The sequence below is a fragment of the Lepus europaeus genome, chromosome 7 (genome assembly GCF_033115175.1).
Source record: "Lepus europaeus isolate LE1 chromosome 7, mLepTim1.pri, whole genome shotgun sequence".
Classification (NCBI taxonomy): Eukaryota; Metazoa; Chordata; class Mammalia; order Lagomorpha; family Leporidae; genus Lepus; species Lepus europaeus.
The window spans coordinates 55,698,223-55,713,825 of record NC_084833.1 but is presented as its reverse complement, the minus strand read 5'-3'; the positions used below and the strand labels follow the sequence as shown (position 1 = coordinate 55,713,825).

At 43.8% G+C, this 15,603-nt stretch overlaps 1 protein-coding gene across 1 annotated transcript in view; it reads left to right on the top strand.

Annotated features, from left to right (window-relative positions):
• IPO7 (importin 7) overlaps positions 1-15,603 on the top strand; it is a 70,334-nt gene that overhangs the window by 18,184 nt on the left and 36,547 nt on the right. Inside the window, 3 exon segments of the mRNA XM_062196526.1 lie at positions 9,439-9,520; positions 13,032-13,185; positions 15,357-15,515. Of these exon segments, the coding sequence (XP_062052510.1) occupies positions 9,439-9,520; positions 13,032-13,185; positions 15,357-15,515 (395 nt within the window).

The window sequence follows — 15,603 nt, the reverse complement described above, 5'->3', positions numbered from 1 at the left end:
TAACCAATGCTTAAAGTAATTTTTTTCTTCCTAATTTTATTTCTAAAGATTTATTTATTTATTTGAAAGTCAAATTACAGAGAAGGAAAGGCACAGGCAGAGAGAGAGAGATCTTCCATCTGCTGATTCACTTCCCAAGTGGCAGCAATGGCCAGAGCTGGGCAAGACTGAAGCCAGGAACCATGAAATGCTTCCAGGTCTCCACATGAGTGCAGGGGCCCAAAGACTTGGGCTATCCTTCACTGCTTTCCCAGGCACGTCAACAGAGACCTGGCTTGGAAGTGGGGCATCCGGGACTGGAATCAGCATCCATATGGGATGCTGGCATTGCAGACAGTGGCTTAACCCACTACACTACTACGCCAGTCCCTTTTTAATTTTTTTTTTTTTTGACAGGCAGAGTGGATAGTGAGAGAGAGAGAAAGGTCTTCCCTTTTTGCCGTTGGTTCATCCTCCAATGGCCGCCGCGGACGGTGCATCTCACTGCTCCGAAGCCAGGAGCCAGGTGCTTCTCCTGGTCTGCCTTGCGGGTGCGGGGCCCAAGTACTTTGGCCATCCTCCACTGCCTTCCCAGGCCATAGCAGAGAGCTGGCCTGGAAGAGGGGCAACCGGGATAGAATCCGGCGCCCTGACCGGGACTAGAACCTGGTGTGCTGGCGCCACAAGGTGGAGGATTAGCCTGTTGAGCCACAGCGCCGGCCGCCTTTTTAATTTTAAAGAAAGATTTACTTACTTGTTTGAAAGGCAGAATGAGAGGGAGAGAGAGTTTTATCTGCTGGGCCACTCTGCAGATGAGAATGCAACAGCCAGAGTTAGGCCAGGTTGAAGCCAGGAACCAGAAACTTTACCTGTGTCTCCCATGTGAGTAGCAGAGATCCAGATTCTTGGGCCATCATCCACTTGTTTCCCAGGCACAATAGCTGGGCTCTGGATTAGAAGTGGAGTAACCGAGACTTGAACCAACACTTCGATATGGGATGCAGACGTTGCAAACAGTGGTTTAACCTGTTGCTCTGCAATGCCAGTCCCCAGTTTTTCCTAATTTGAAGGGTTAATGTATGTCTTTTATTTAAGTGGATCTGCATCCTCCCCCCACCCCATTTTAAAGTATAATTTGTACACTATAAAGTTTACCTGTTTTAACTGACAGTGATTTTTAGTAGATTGATAAAATTGTACAGATGTCACCACTAACCAGTTTTTTTTTTTTTAACATTTCTATCTTTTTTAAAAAAAGATTTATTTATGTGAGAATCAGAATTATGCAGAGAGAGAGAAGTCTTCCATCCACTCGTTCAATCCCCAATTGGCCACAATGGCCGGAGCTGTGCTGATCTGAAGCCAGGAGCCCAATGACTTGGGCCATCTTCTACTGCTTTTCCAGGCCATAGCAGAGAGCTGGATTGGAAGTGGAGCAGACGGAACTCAAATCGACGTCTGTATGGGATGCTGGCACTGCAGGCTGCGGCTTTACCCACTACACCACAATGCTGGCCCCAACATTTCCATCTTAACGATATGCCTTGTGCTAATTTTTTTTTTTTTTAAGATTTTATTTAATGGATTAGTGCTGTGACATAGTGGGTAAAAGCTGCTACCTGCAGCGCCAGCATCCCGTAAGTAAATCTAAAAAAATAAAATAAAATAAATAAAAGAAGCTACATTTAATAAAAAAAAAGACATTATTCTGATTATTGTTAAAAAATATTTGTTTGAGAGGCAGAGCTGCAGCAGAGAGGGAGACACAGAGAGAAAGGTCTTCTGTCCGCTGGTTTGCTCCCAAAATGGTTGCAACGTTTGGAGCTGGGCTGATCCTAAGCCAGGAGCTAGGAGCTTCTTCAGGGTTTCCCAAGTGTACAGGAGCCCAAGCACTTGGGCCACCGTCTGTTTTCCCAGGTCATCAGCAGAGAGTGGATTGGAAGAGGAGCAGCTGGGACTAGAACTGGCGCCCATATGGGATGCTGGTGCCGCAGGAGCCTACTGTGCCACAGTGCCGGCCCGCCTCATACTAATTTATAATTCATCTTCCATTTAATCCTCAGCCACAGGCAATTGCTAATCCGCTTTCTGTCTCAATGTTCTTGAGACACTGCTGCCCAGTATTTAGTATTACCTTAAGTCCACATGTTACCTTCTTTAGAATGTAAAGCTTTATGCTTTTGTGATTTCAGCTGAGGTGACAATTTGTATGGGACAGGTAGATGGGTATCAGCTTGAATTTCCTTGTGCTGTACTCACAGAAATACTCTTTCTTACTTTATTCTAGGTCAGATTTCTTATCAGCTGTACTTTTAATGTTCATACTTTTTTGTGTTTGTAAAGGCAGTGAACAAGTTTATTTTTTATTTATTTTTTTAGGATTTATTTATTTGAAAGGCAGAGTTTTACAGAGAGGGAGAGTCAGAGGAAGATCTTCATCTGCTGGTTCACTCCCCCAAATGACCACAATGGCTGGAAGTGGGCCAGTCCGAAGCTAGGAGCTTCATCTGAGTCTCCCATGTATGTGGGTGACAGGGGTCCCTCCGCTACTCTCTCAAGCATATTAGCTGGAAGCTGGATTGGAAGTGCAACAGCTGATACTCAGCCAGCGCCCATATGGGGTGCTGGTGTCACAGATGGCAGCTTCACGTGCTACACCACAATGCAGGCCCCTGTTTTGTTAATTTAAAAAAAACAAAACAAACAAAAAAAAACTTCATTGAATTTATCCACTATATAATTCAATGGTTTTTAGTATATTCACAGAATTATGCAATCATCACCACAATCTTTAGAACATTTTTGTCACTCCAAAAAGAAAATCCATACCCATTAGTATTTATTTATTTATTTATTTGACAGAAGACACTAGTAAGCCACCCCCAATTTTTAAAAAAATATTCATTATTTATACTTTTTTTTTTTTTGACAGGCAGAGTGGATAGTGAGAGAGAGACAGAGAGAAAGGTCTTCCTTTTGCCGTTGGTTCACCCTCCAATGGCCGCCGCGGTAGCGCACTGCGGCCAGAGCACCACGCTGATCCGATGGCAGGAGCCAGGTGCTTCTCCTGGTCTCCCATGGGGGTGCAGGGCCCAAGCACTTGGGCCATCCTCCACTGCACTCCCAGGCCACAGCAGAGAGCTGGCCTGGAAGAGGGGCAACCGGGACAGAATCGGTGCCCCGACCGGGACTAGAACCCGGTGTGCCGGCGCTGCAAGGCGGAGGATTAGCCTATTGAGCCGCGGCGCCAGGCACCCATTAGTATTATTAGTATCTTTCCCCATTCTACTCACACACATCCCTGCCATAGGCAACTATCAGTCTATGGGTTTGCCTATTCTGTTTTTTTTTTTTTTATTAAGATTTTATTTATTTATTTGAGAGGCAGAGTTACAAATAGTGAGAGGATGAAACAGAGAAATGTCTTCCGTCCGCTGGTTCACTCCCTAATGGCTGCAATCGTCTGAGCTGTGCTAATACGAAGCCAGGAGTCAGGAGCTTCTTCCTGGTCCCCTACATGGGTGCAGAGGCCCAAGTACTTGGGCCATCTTCTACTGCTTTCCCAGGCCATAGCAGAGAGCTGGGTCAGAAGAGGAGCAGCTGGGACTCAAACTGGTGCCCATATGGGATGCTTGTGCTTCAGGCTAGGGCTTTAACCTGCTGCGCCACAGCGCCAGCCGCACACTTCATTGTTTTGTTGCCAAATAGTATTTTGTTATATATGGATATGCTACATTCTTTTTATTTATTCTACAGTTGTTGGACATGTAGATTCATATAGGTTATTTCCACTTTTGTGCTATTATGAATCATGCTGTGAACATTTGGGTAATAGTTTTGTTGATTTTTTTTTTTTTTTTAAGATTTGTTTATTTGAAAGGCAGAGTTACAGAGAGAGAGAGAGATCCCATCTACTGGTTCACTCCCCAAATGGTCTCAATGGCTGGGGCTGGACCAGGTCGAAGCCAGTCTCCCACATTGGTGTCAAGGGCCCAAAATCTTGAGCCATCTCCTGCTGCCTTCCCACGTACATTTGCAGAGAGTCAGATTGGAAGCGTAACAGGCAGGACTTGATCCGGAGTCCATATGGGATACCGGTGCTGCAGGCACCACTGTACTGTCCCCTTGATGGTTTTTAAGTTAATAATTTGCATTTAGTACAAAACTCAGATGGTAAGTTTTTACCTAATTATATTACTAGAGTAACCACCACCTAAACCAACATACATACACATATATAACATTTTCATTGGCCTAGAGTACTCTTGATCTTTTTTGTTTGTTTTAAAGATTTGTTTATTTTTTTTAAAATCAGTTATGGGGAGAGACAGAGACAGAGCTCTTTGACCTGCTTCAATGACCACAACAGCTGGAGCTGGGGTGGCCTAGGTTGAAGCAAGGAGGTCAATCCAGGTCTCCCATGTGGGTGGCAGGGGCCCAAGTCAAGCACTTGGTCCATCTGCTGCTTTTCCCAGGCCATTATCAGGCAGCTGGATTGCAGGTAGAGCACCTGGGACTCAAACTGGCCATCTGTGTGGAATGCTGGCATGTCAGGACAGTTTAACTCGCTATGCCCCAACACCAGCCCCCGGTTTGATATGTTTCCTACACCAGAATTACATGCTCTTTATTCTGGGGGGCTGGTCTTTTCAACATGTTTTTGAGCTGTTATTGATTGATTCCGTAGGGTGGTTTTACAAATGACTCTATAGCATGATGGGCATTTAGCCTAGTGATTAAGACACTGGTTCACCACCCACATGTTTCACATCAGAGTGCCTGGGTTCAATTCCTTTCTCTGCCTCCTGATTCCAGCTACCTAATGTAAGATTGAAAAGTTATGAGATTAGTTAAGGGCCATTCTTTAGATTGAACAATAGGAAAGGATTCTCTAAGGAAACAATATTTAAACTGAGACTCAAAGAATGCAAAGCTATGAGCCAGTTAACTGGTGGAGCATGGGAGAGAAGGATTTTGTAGGTAGAAGGTCACAACATGATCAAACTCTTAAATGGCATTATGTTCTTTGGGGAAAGAACTGAAACTTGATTGTGAGGGCAGAGTGAGTGATTAGCCTAGCAATTAAGGCACCTGCCTTCCACATTGAAATGAGTGTCTAGGTTTGATTCCCTATTCTAGCTCCTGGCTCTGATTTCTTGCCAAAGCAGACCCTGGGAGGCAACTGTGATGGCTCAGGTGGTTTAGTTCCTGCTGAGTTGGTGGGAGACCTGGATTGAGTTCCTGCCCTGTCTTCTGGCTGAGTTGGGCTATTGAGGATATTTGGGTAGTGAGCCAGCAGGTGGAAACTTTCACTCTTATCTGTCTGCTCAGCAGTAAGTATTTAAAAAGAAAAAAAGAGATTATTGGCTGCTAAATGGGTAATTGTTGTGGGTACAAATAATTAAGAGGGATCATCTGGACTAGGTTGGTGTTAATAGGAATGGAGTAAGTGGATTTTCTTTTAAAAATATATATTTATTTGAGAAGCAGAGAGAGAGGTCTTTCATTCCCTGGTTCACTCCAAATGGCCACAACAGCCAGGAGTTTTTTCCGGGTCTCCCACGCGGGTGTGGGGGCCTAAGCACTTGGGCCATCTTCTACTGCTTTCCCAGACCATAGCAGAGGGCTGGGTCGAAAGTAGAGCAGCCAAGACTCAAAACTGGCGCTCATATGGGATGCCTGCCTTGCAGGCGGTGGCTTTACCTGCTGTGCCACTGTGCTGGTCCCATGGATGTAATTTTTTTTTAAAGCAAGAATTTTAGAATTGATAGGACTTGATGTGTTAAATTGGTGAAGAAGAGGGAAGATAGTGTGAGAGGTTGTGAGATGTGATACAGGGAAGAAGAATAAAAGCATTTAGGGAAAAGATGCTTTGAAAAAAGTGTTAATGATTAATTGTATTCAGATATAGTTAGAGTACTAGAAAGGGTTAGTACCTCTGTTTCAATCACTGCTGCTTGCACCCGGCATCCCATATGGGTGCTGATTTGAGTCCTGGCTGCTCCGCTTCCAATCCAGCTCTCTGCTATGGCCTGGGAAAGCAGTAGAAGATTGCCCAAGTCCTTGGGCCCCTGCACCCACATGGGAGACCTGCAAGAAGCCTGGCTCCTGGCTTCGGATTGGCACAGCTCCGGCTGTTGTGGCCATCTGGGGAGTGAACCGTCGGATGGAAGACCTCTCTCTCTGTCCCTACCTCTCTCTGTAACACTGTCAAATAAATAAAATAAATCTTTTTAAAAAAAACACATGTTTTTCATGTCTTACTTCTTCTAGGAGATTGTCCTTTTGATTCATATTACCTTTTTTTCCCCCCAAAGACCTATTTTTATTTATTTGAAAGAGAGAGTTACAGAGAGAGAAAGGTCTTCAATCTGCTGGTTCAGTCCCCAAACAACAACAACTGCCCCAGCTGAGCTGATCCGAAGCCAGGAGCCAGGAGCTTCTTCTAGGTCTCCCAGATGGGTACAGGGGCCCAAGGACTTTGGCCATCTTTTACTGCTTTTCCAGGCCATAGCAGAGAGCTGGACTGGAAGAGGAACAACCAGGACTAGAACTGGCACCCCATGGGATGCTGGCACTACAGGCAGAAGATTAACCTCCTGCACCACAGCACTGGCCCCAGCAGGCTAATTTTTAAGTCGATAATTTTGCAAGGCCTGTAAATGATGTTAGGAAATATCCAAATGGGCCGGCGCCGTGGCTTAACAGGCTAATCCTCCGCCTTGCGGCGCTGGCACACTGGGTTCTAGTCCCGGTCGGGGCGACGGATTCTGTCCCGGTTGCCCCTCTTCCAGGCCAGCTCTCTGCTATGGCCTGGGAAGGCAGTGGAGGATGGCCCAAGTGCTTGGGCCCTGCACCCCATGGGAGACCAGGAGAAGCACCTGGCTCCTGCCTTCTGATCAGCGAGATGCTCCGGCCGCAGTGGCCATTGGAGGGTGAACCAACGGCAAAAAGGAAGACCTTTCTCTCTGTCTGTCTCTCTCACTATCCACTCTGCCTGTCCAAAAAAAAAAAAAAAAAAAAAAAAATCCAAATGGTCATTGGCAGAAAAAAGGTTCCCCACACATACCTTAAACCTGAGGTGGACCGCGTGTTTATGTTTTGCTATTGATTTTTATTTTTTCAGTTTTAAAAAATGAACTAACACATTACCCTAATCCATTTTCCATAGCCAGAGTGTGGGTGGTTTTTTTTTTTTGTTTGTTTGTTTTAATTTTAAATCATTGATTTAAGAGAGAGTGAGCCGGTCTTTTCACATGTTCCCCCAAGGCTTGGAGTGTGGGTCTCTTCTTGGTGGCAGTTTGAGAGCAGAGTGAGAGCTGTGCACAGGAACCATGGCAGGACAAGCATTTAGGAAGTTTCTTCTGCTCTTTGACTAAGCATTGGTTGAAGGATTGCCATCGAAATCATAACCAAGGGAAGCATTATACTCCAGAAAAATTCAAGAAGTATTGCAATAAACAGTAGTAGTAGTTGCGTCAAGCTCTAGAGGAAAGGATGGAGAGATTCAGTTAATGTGGAAGTTGGAGATAAAGTTCTTCCAGAGGTACCAAAGTAGTTCTAGATGTCAAGAATTATTTTGTATTTAGAGATGGTGACATTTTGGGAAATAATGTAGGCCAAAATCTCGATTGAAATGCCTTCTCATGAAGCGGCCCATCCATTGAAGTTGTAAAGTCTTTCATCATGTAAATAATTTCCATATCTCTTTTATAATAAACTAATGACATCCCTTATTATATAAATGGAGGGGACAAAAACCAGGCTAAGCAAGTGCCCTCATCCACTGGTTCTCTTACCATATGCCCATAATGTTTGTGGTAGGCAGAAGCCAGGGGCAAGGAACATGATTAAGTTGTCCCACTAGTAACTCGAGCAGTCTCACTCAGTGTCTGCATTGGTTGGAAGCTGGAGTCAGGCATTCTGATGTGGGATGTGGGTGTCTTGACCATGAGCACTTGCTTCCTAGAGCTATTAATTTGTAACTTCCTATTAAAATACAACATGTATATAGAAAAGTTATAAAGGTATAGTTGATTTTCAGAAACTGAACATGCTGTTAAAAATAGCAACCTGTCAAATAAACTTTAGCATCTTGGAAACCACACTTAAACTGTTAGATTATATTCATTAGTATGTGTTTAGCCACTTAATAGAACATCTCATATGGAGAAATTAATACCAAAGTGGGGAGAAAGATATCACAGAATATAACTATTTTTGAGCTGCTACCAGTGTAGGTTAAGATGCCAGTTGGGATAAATGGGAAGTGCAATGAAGGCAAATATGAACATCCAAAAAATTTTTACATCATCAAATTCATTCAAGTTCAACATGGAGGATTGATGGGAAATAAGTCTGGCACCAGGTAGGAAGAGCTTTCTGTGTAAGCCAAGCAATGGAAGCATACTGAAGTTCTTTAGATATTTGATTTTAAATGTTTACTTGTTTGTTTGAAAGCATTAGAGAGAGAGGGAGAGACAGAGAGAGGTCTTCCAACCACTGATTCACTTTCAGAGTGGCTGCAATAGCCAGGCTGAGCCAACTTCTGGGTCTTCCATGTGGGCTGCAGGTACTCAAACATTTGAACCATCTTCTGTTGCCTTTCCGAGGCTGTTAGTAGGGAGCTGGATGGAAAGTAGAGCAGGTGGGACCTGAACCGGTACCCATATGGAGTGTCAGCAGCTTTACCCACTTTGCCACAATGCTGGCCTCTGTTATTTTAATGTTTTACTTATTTGAAAGGCCAAGTGACAGAAGGAGGGAAGAGAGAGAGACCTTCCATCTGCTGCTTTACTCCCCAAATGTCCACAACAGCCTTAGCTGGGCCAGGCCTGGCCAAAGTTAGGATCCTGGGTACTCCATCCATGTCTCTGATGTGAACAGTAATCCAAGTATTTGAGTATAGTCTGCTGCCTCCTAGGCACATTATCAGGAAACTGGATCTGAAGCAGAGGTGTGGCCTGATTCCAGGAATTCTGACAAGGGATGCAGCATCCCAAGTGGTGGCTCTTTTTTCTTTTCTTTTCCTTTTTTAGAGATTTATTTATTTATTTGAAAGAGTTACACAGAGAGAGGAGAGGCAGGGAGAGAGAGAGAGAGAGAGAAAGGTCTTCCATTCTCTGGTTCACTCCCCAGATGACTGCAACGGCAGGAGCTGCGCCGATACGAAGCCAGGAGCTACTTCTGGGTTTCCCACGTGGGTGCAGGAGCCCAAGGGCTTGGGCCATCTTCTGCTTTTCCAGGCCATAGCAGATCGCTATATTGGAAGTGGAGTAGCCGGGACTCAAACTGGCGCCCATATGGGATGCCGGCACTGCAGGCGGCAGCTTTACACGCTGCACCATAGCACCGGCCCCCTAAGTGGTGGCTCTTATCCTACTGTGCAACAAGCCCTTCCTTGGAACTGTTTAGTATATTTATTTGCAGAAATTTAAAATGTACCATTTTTGTTTTTAGGCACACAAGTCTCTGAATTTTGTTTCAACACTGCTGCAGATTACTATGTCAGAACAACTGGATTTACCTGTGAGACAGGCAGGCAAGTTTTCTGTATTGTGTTTCTTAAGTTTGTGTAAATATATTGTTTAAAAGGTTCATAAATTGAATAGCAGAAGTATTTTGGGATGCCTTTCATTGCCTGTCTTTCTTGAGAACCCATTTGTTCTCAATGTTAACAGTAGTGATTGTATTTGGTGACAAAATTTAAAGGAATAATTTGATATTCAGTGAAAGAGAAGCTGGATTAGAAGTAGAGCAGCTGGGTATTGAACCGGCACCCATATGGGATGCCGGCACTGCAGGCAGCGACTTTAACCACGATTTCACAGCGCTGGCCCCTTACTTTATTGTAGGAAATCTAAAGTACCAGTAATTTTTCCACCCCAGAAAAACAGATGATTTTTTTTTCTTGCTATTACTTCACCTCCTATGTTAAATCTTTTTTACTCTCTTCACTTAATGTTGGATAGTAAGCATCTTCCTTTTCTTTATGTAATTTTAGTCTTTTTTTTTTTTTAAGTTTTTTTTTTTTTTATTTGACAGAGTTAGACAGTGAGAGAGACAGAGAGAAAGGTCTTCCCTCCGTTGGTTCACCCCCCAAACACCGTTACAGCCAGAGCTACGCCTTTCCAAAGCCAGGAGCCAGGTGCTTCCTCCTGGTCTCCCATGCGGGTCCAGGTGCCCAAGCACTTGGGCCATCCTCCAGTGCCTTCCCGGGCCACAGCAGAGAGCTGGATTGGAAGAGGAGCAACCGAGACTAGAACTGGCACCCATATGGGATGCCGGCACTGTAGGCGGAGGATTAACCAAGTGAGCCATGGCGCTGGCCCCTAATTTTAGTCTTACACACTCATATTTTAGTGGCTCCTATATCATAATGTGCCAGATACATTGAACCATTTCTCAAGTGTTAGACACAGAATTTCATCTCAGATCTGTTAGTAATTGTATTCCTGGTGCCTAAACATTGCCTGGCAAACTGTAGGTGCTTATGAAATTAGTGAATATTTTGCTTATGATTTTTTAACAGCCAATGTTATTGAAATAGCACAGTAATGGGACGTTTTTATACCAAATATTATAGTGATTTCACTTGACCCTTTCAGCAATACATCTTTTTTCTTTTTAAGTTTTTAATTTAGTAGAAAAGGTTTTCTTTGAATATTTGAGTCTCATTTTTCTTTTACTAATGAAGTTTACATTTTCCCATGTTTATATTAAAAAGCTTTTCATTTAAATAAATTTTTTAAATGGTTTATTTGAAAGAGTTAGAGGGAGAGACAGAGACAATGAAAAAGAGAGATTTTCAATCCTCTGATACACTCCCCAGGTGGCTGAAGCCAGGAGCTTCATCTGGCTCCTCCATGTGGGTGGCAGGGGCCAAAACACTTGGGCCATCCTACCCTGCTTTTCCCATGTCATTAGCCGGGAGCTGGATTGGAAGTGTATCACCTGGGACAGGAACATGTGTCCATATGGGCTGCTGGCATTGCAGGTGGCAGCTTTACCTACTATGCCACAATGCTGGACACTAAATCACTAATTTTAACTAAGAAGTTAATATTTGGCATTTAAGAAGGATCTTAATACATTTTAGACATTTGATTATGTGTTTTGGAAGTTAAATTATACTAGAAAGTTGTTCCAGTATATATAGAATTAGAATAAAAATTACGGAATTGGTCAAGAAATTTTAAATATGATCATTAATTCAAACATTAGACTCTTGAAACAATTAAAAGATACCCAGTAGTTCCTGGCACATGGTAATTTCTTCTGCTACCTTCCTGTCTTTCTAGTAGAGCTGCAGACATTCTCAGTGGAGTAGACTGAATTGTGAGAATCTTGCATTGCAGTTCTGAATTGTTTTTGTTTTGTTGGAATAGAAATTTTTTTTTTTTAAGAATTTTTTTTTTTTTTTTTTTTTTTTTGACAGGCAGAGTGGACAGTGAGAGAGAGAGACAGAGAGAAAGGTCTTCCTTTTGCCGTTGGTTCACCCTCCAATGGCTGCCGCGGTTGGTGCGCTGCGGCCGGCGCACCGCGCTGATCCGATGGCAGGAGCCAGGGGCTTCTCCTGGTCTCCCATGGGGTGCAGGGCCCAAGCACTTGGGCCATCCTCCACTGCACTCCCGGGCCACAGCAGAGAGCTGGCCTGGAAGAGGGGCAACCGGGATAGAATCCGGTGCCCCGACCGGGACTAGAACCCGGTGTGCCGGCGCTGCAAGGCGGAGGATTAGCCTAGTGAGCCGCGGCACTGGCCTGGAATAGAAATCTTATCAACACCAAATCAAATAAGTATATATCTCATTCTTTTATTTATTGTGAGGGGAATGCATCCAGAGACAGAGACTGTTACCATCTCTTAATTTTGCTCTCCTTTCTGATTTGGAAATAACGAATAAAAATTACATTCTTTATTATACATATAGTTTATCTTTTTTTGTTTTTTAAAGATTTTTGTATTTTATTTGAAAGGCAGAGCTACAGATGGCCACAACGGAAGGAACTGAGCTATTTTGAAGTTAGGAGCTTCTTCCAGGTCTCCCACATTGGTGCAGGGGCCCAAATATTTGGGCCATCTTCCGCTGCTTTCCCAGTTACATTAGCAGGGAGCTGGAATCAGAAGTGGAGCAACTGGGGCTCAAACCTGTGCCCATATGGGATGCCTTGCACTGCAGACAGTGGCTTTACCCACTATGCCACAACGCTGGCTCCCATATTGTTTATCTTAAAGCTTTTTTGAAGAGTATTTTAATGTTAATCCCTTTTAATGTAATTGCTAAGATAAAAGGGAATAGAATAAATGATCATTTTTCTATCAGTTATCCTTGTTCAAGTAGGTACAGGATGCTTGATGGGAACTGGCTATCCCGCAAAATTTAGGAAATAACTAAAATAATTTCTCCTTACAATACATCTTACACATATATGACCTCCGCCTCAGAGAGGGCTGAGTAAAAAGCATTATTAGCCATCTAGATTTTACGAAATGATCACTTTGTTAACTTTGTCAATAACAGTGTGCAAAAGTAGCTGTATGATAGCTTATAGAAAGTAATAATCTATAATTTGGAGCACTGCAAATTCTTCCATAAAGTAACTTGGGCTTATGTGATATATGATTGGAATACTTTATTTTATAGACTTAAGAACCTTTATATACTATGATTTTTTTTAGTGACAAAAATTTACCAAGTTTGCGTGATTGGTTGTAGAATGTATTTATTGATATGCAATAGTTTTGTCTTTAGAGGCTTCGTTTAGAAATCTGATTTGATAAAATTAATTTAACTCCTATAGAAAACAGGGTGAATATAAAAGTATAGCGATTTTGTTTGTGTGTGTTTGCAGGGTTCTTTTTGGCTAAGGGTTTAGTAACTAGATGATTTCTATAACCGTTAGATTTGCGTTTCTATTATAACTAAATATATTATTTCATTAATAGCTTTACTAGCAATGACATGAAAGAAATAATTGAGGTATAAACACTGTAGGTTATACAAGCAGTGCTTTAAAAGTCAATTATTTTGTCAAACTGATCTGTATTTTAGGTGTTATCTATTTGAAAAATATGATAACACAATATTGGCCTGATCGGGAAACGGCACCAGGGGATATATCTCCTTATACTATTCCAGAAGAAGATCGACATTGTATTCGAGAAAATATTGTAGAAGCCATTATCCATTCTCCTGAGTTAATCAGGTATGTCTTTCAAAATTTTACACATTGTTGCAGATTTGGAAAAGGTTTTTTTGGGAGTGGTACATGTATAATTTCAGAAAAGCAAGGCTCTCTTATTTATTTTTTAAAAATTTATGTGAAAGTCAGGGTTTAGAAAGGGAGGGAGAGTGAGGGAGATAGCTGCCTTTTTGTTTTTTTAAAGATTTGTTTATTTATTTGAAAGTCAGAGTTACACAGAGAAAGAGAGGGAGGGAGAGAGAGAGAGGTCTTCCATCCACTGGTTCACTCCCGAATTGGCTGCAACAGCCAGAGCTGCACCAATCCAAAGCCAGGAACCAGAAGCTTCTTCTGGGTCTCCCACGTGGGTGCAAGGGCCCAAGGACTGGGGCCATCTTCTACTGCTTTCCCAGGCCACAGCAGAGAGCTGGACCGGAAGTGGAGCAGTCAGGACTCAAACCAGTGCCCATATGGATGCCGGCACTGCAAGTGGCAACTTGACCCACTACGCCACAGCACCGGCCCCAGATAGCTGTCATTTTTGTAGTGGACCTGCATTTGCCGCATATTGGTTGGGTTCTTTTTTTTTTTTTTTTTTTCTTTATTTTACATTTATTTATTTGAAAGGCAGAGTTACAATGAGAAGGAGAGACAGAGATGTTTTCCATCTGCTGGTTCACTACCCAAATGATTACAATGGCCAGAGGCCAGAGGTGGGTTCAGCTGAAGCCAGGAGCCTGGAGCCCAGAGCTTTTCTCATGTCTCCCACCTGGGTGCAGGGGCTCAATCACTTGGGCCATCTTCTGTTGCTTTCCCAAGTGGATAACAGGGAGCTGAATCGGAAGTGGATTAGCCGGAACTCAAAACTGGTACCCATGGGGCTGGTGCTGTGGTGCAGCGGGTTAACGCCCTGGCCTGAAGCGCCGGCATCCCATATGGGCGCCGGTTCTAATCCTGGCTGCTCCTCTTCCCATCCAGCTCTCTGCTATGGCCTGGGAAAGCAGTAGAAGATGGCCAAGTCCTTGGGCCCCTGCACCCACGTAGGAGACCTGGAAGAAGCACCTGGCTCCTGGCTTGGGATCAGCGCAGCTCCAGCCATTGAGACCATTTGGGGAGTGAACTAACAGATGGAAGACCTTTCTCTCTCTCTGCCCTCCTCTCCTCTCTCTGTGTAACTCTGATTTTCAAATAAATAAATCTTTAAAAAACAAAAAGGCTGCCGGCACCACCGCGGCTCAATAGGCTAATCCTCCACCTAGCAGCACCGGCAGACCAGGTTCTAGTCCCGGTCGGGGCTCCGGATTCTGTCCCGGTTGCCCCTCTTCCAGGCCAAATCTCTGCTGTGGCCAAGGAGTGCAGTGGAGGATGGCCCAAGTGCTTGGGCCCTGCACCCGCATGGGAGACCGGGAGGAAGCACCTGGCTCCTGGCTTCAGATCGGCGCAACGCGCTGACCACAGCAGCCATTTTGGGGGTGAACCAACAGAAAAGGAAGACCTTTTCTCTCTGTCTCTCTCTGTCAAAAAAACAAAAAGGCAGCTATACATATTTATAAATAAATTTTTAAAACAAAACAAAAAACTGGTACCCACATGGGATGCCAGCTCCTCTGGTGGCAGCTTTACCCCCTTTGCCAGCAGTGCTGGGCCCTAATGCTTTTAAATTCATTGGAATGGATCGTTTTTTGCTGAGTGTCTTATTTCAGATCATCTATACTCTGTATACATCCACATATCAGATGGTTTTTTTGTTTGTTTTGTTTGTTTTTGTTTTTGATAGAGTGGACAGTGAGAGAGAGACAGAGAGAAAGGTCTTCCTTTTGCCCATTGGTTCACCCTCCAATGGCCGCTGCGGCCAGCGCACCGTGCTGATCCAAAGCCAGGAGACAGGTGCTTCTCCTGGTCTCCCATGCGGGTGCAGGGCCCAAGCACTTGGGCCATCCTCCACTGCACTCTGGGCCACAGCAGAGAGCTGGCCTGGAAGAGGGGCAACTGGGACAGAATCCGGCGCCCCGATCGGGACTAGAACCCTGTGTGCCGGCGCCACAAGGCAGAGGATTAGCCTATTGAGCCGTGGTGCCGATCAGATGGTATTTTAAATTAAGTTTTGTCTGAACAGCCATTTTCCTTTGTGTGCCTTAGCAAAATTTTAACTCTGCAGCATTTCTTCCTCCTTACTATTTATTTTTGGCTTTCAGAGTACAGCTTACTACGTGCATTCATCACATCATCAAACACGATTATCCAAATCGCTGGACTGCCATTGTGGATAAGATTGGCTTTTATCTTCAGTCTGATAACAGTGCTTGTTGGCTAGGAATTCTTCTTTGCCTTTATCAGCTTGTGAAAAATTATGAGTAAGTGTCTCTCCCAATTCCTGTGGAGTTGGAGAAGTGGGAAAAGTTGGAAATTTAAGCCCATTTCCATACTTAAACTTACAGTTGA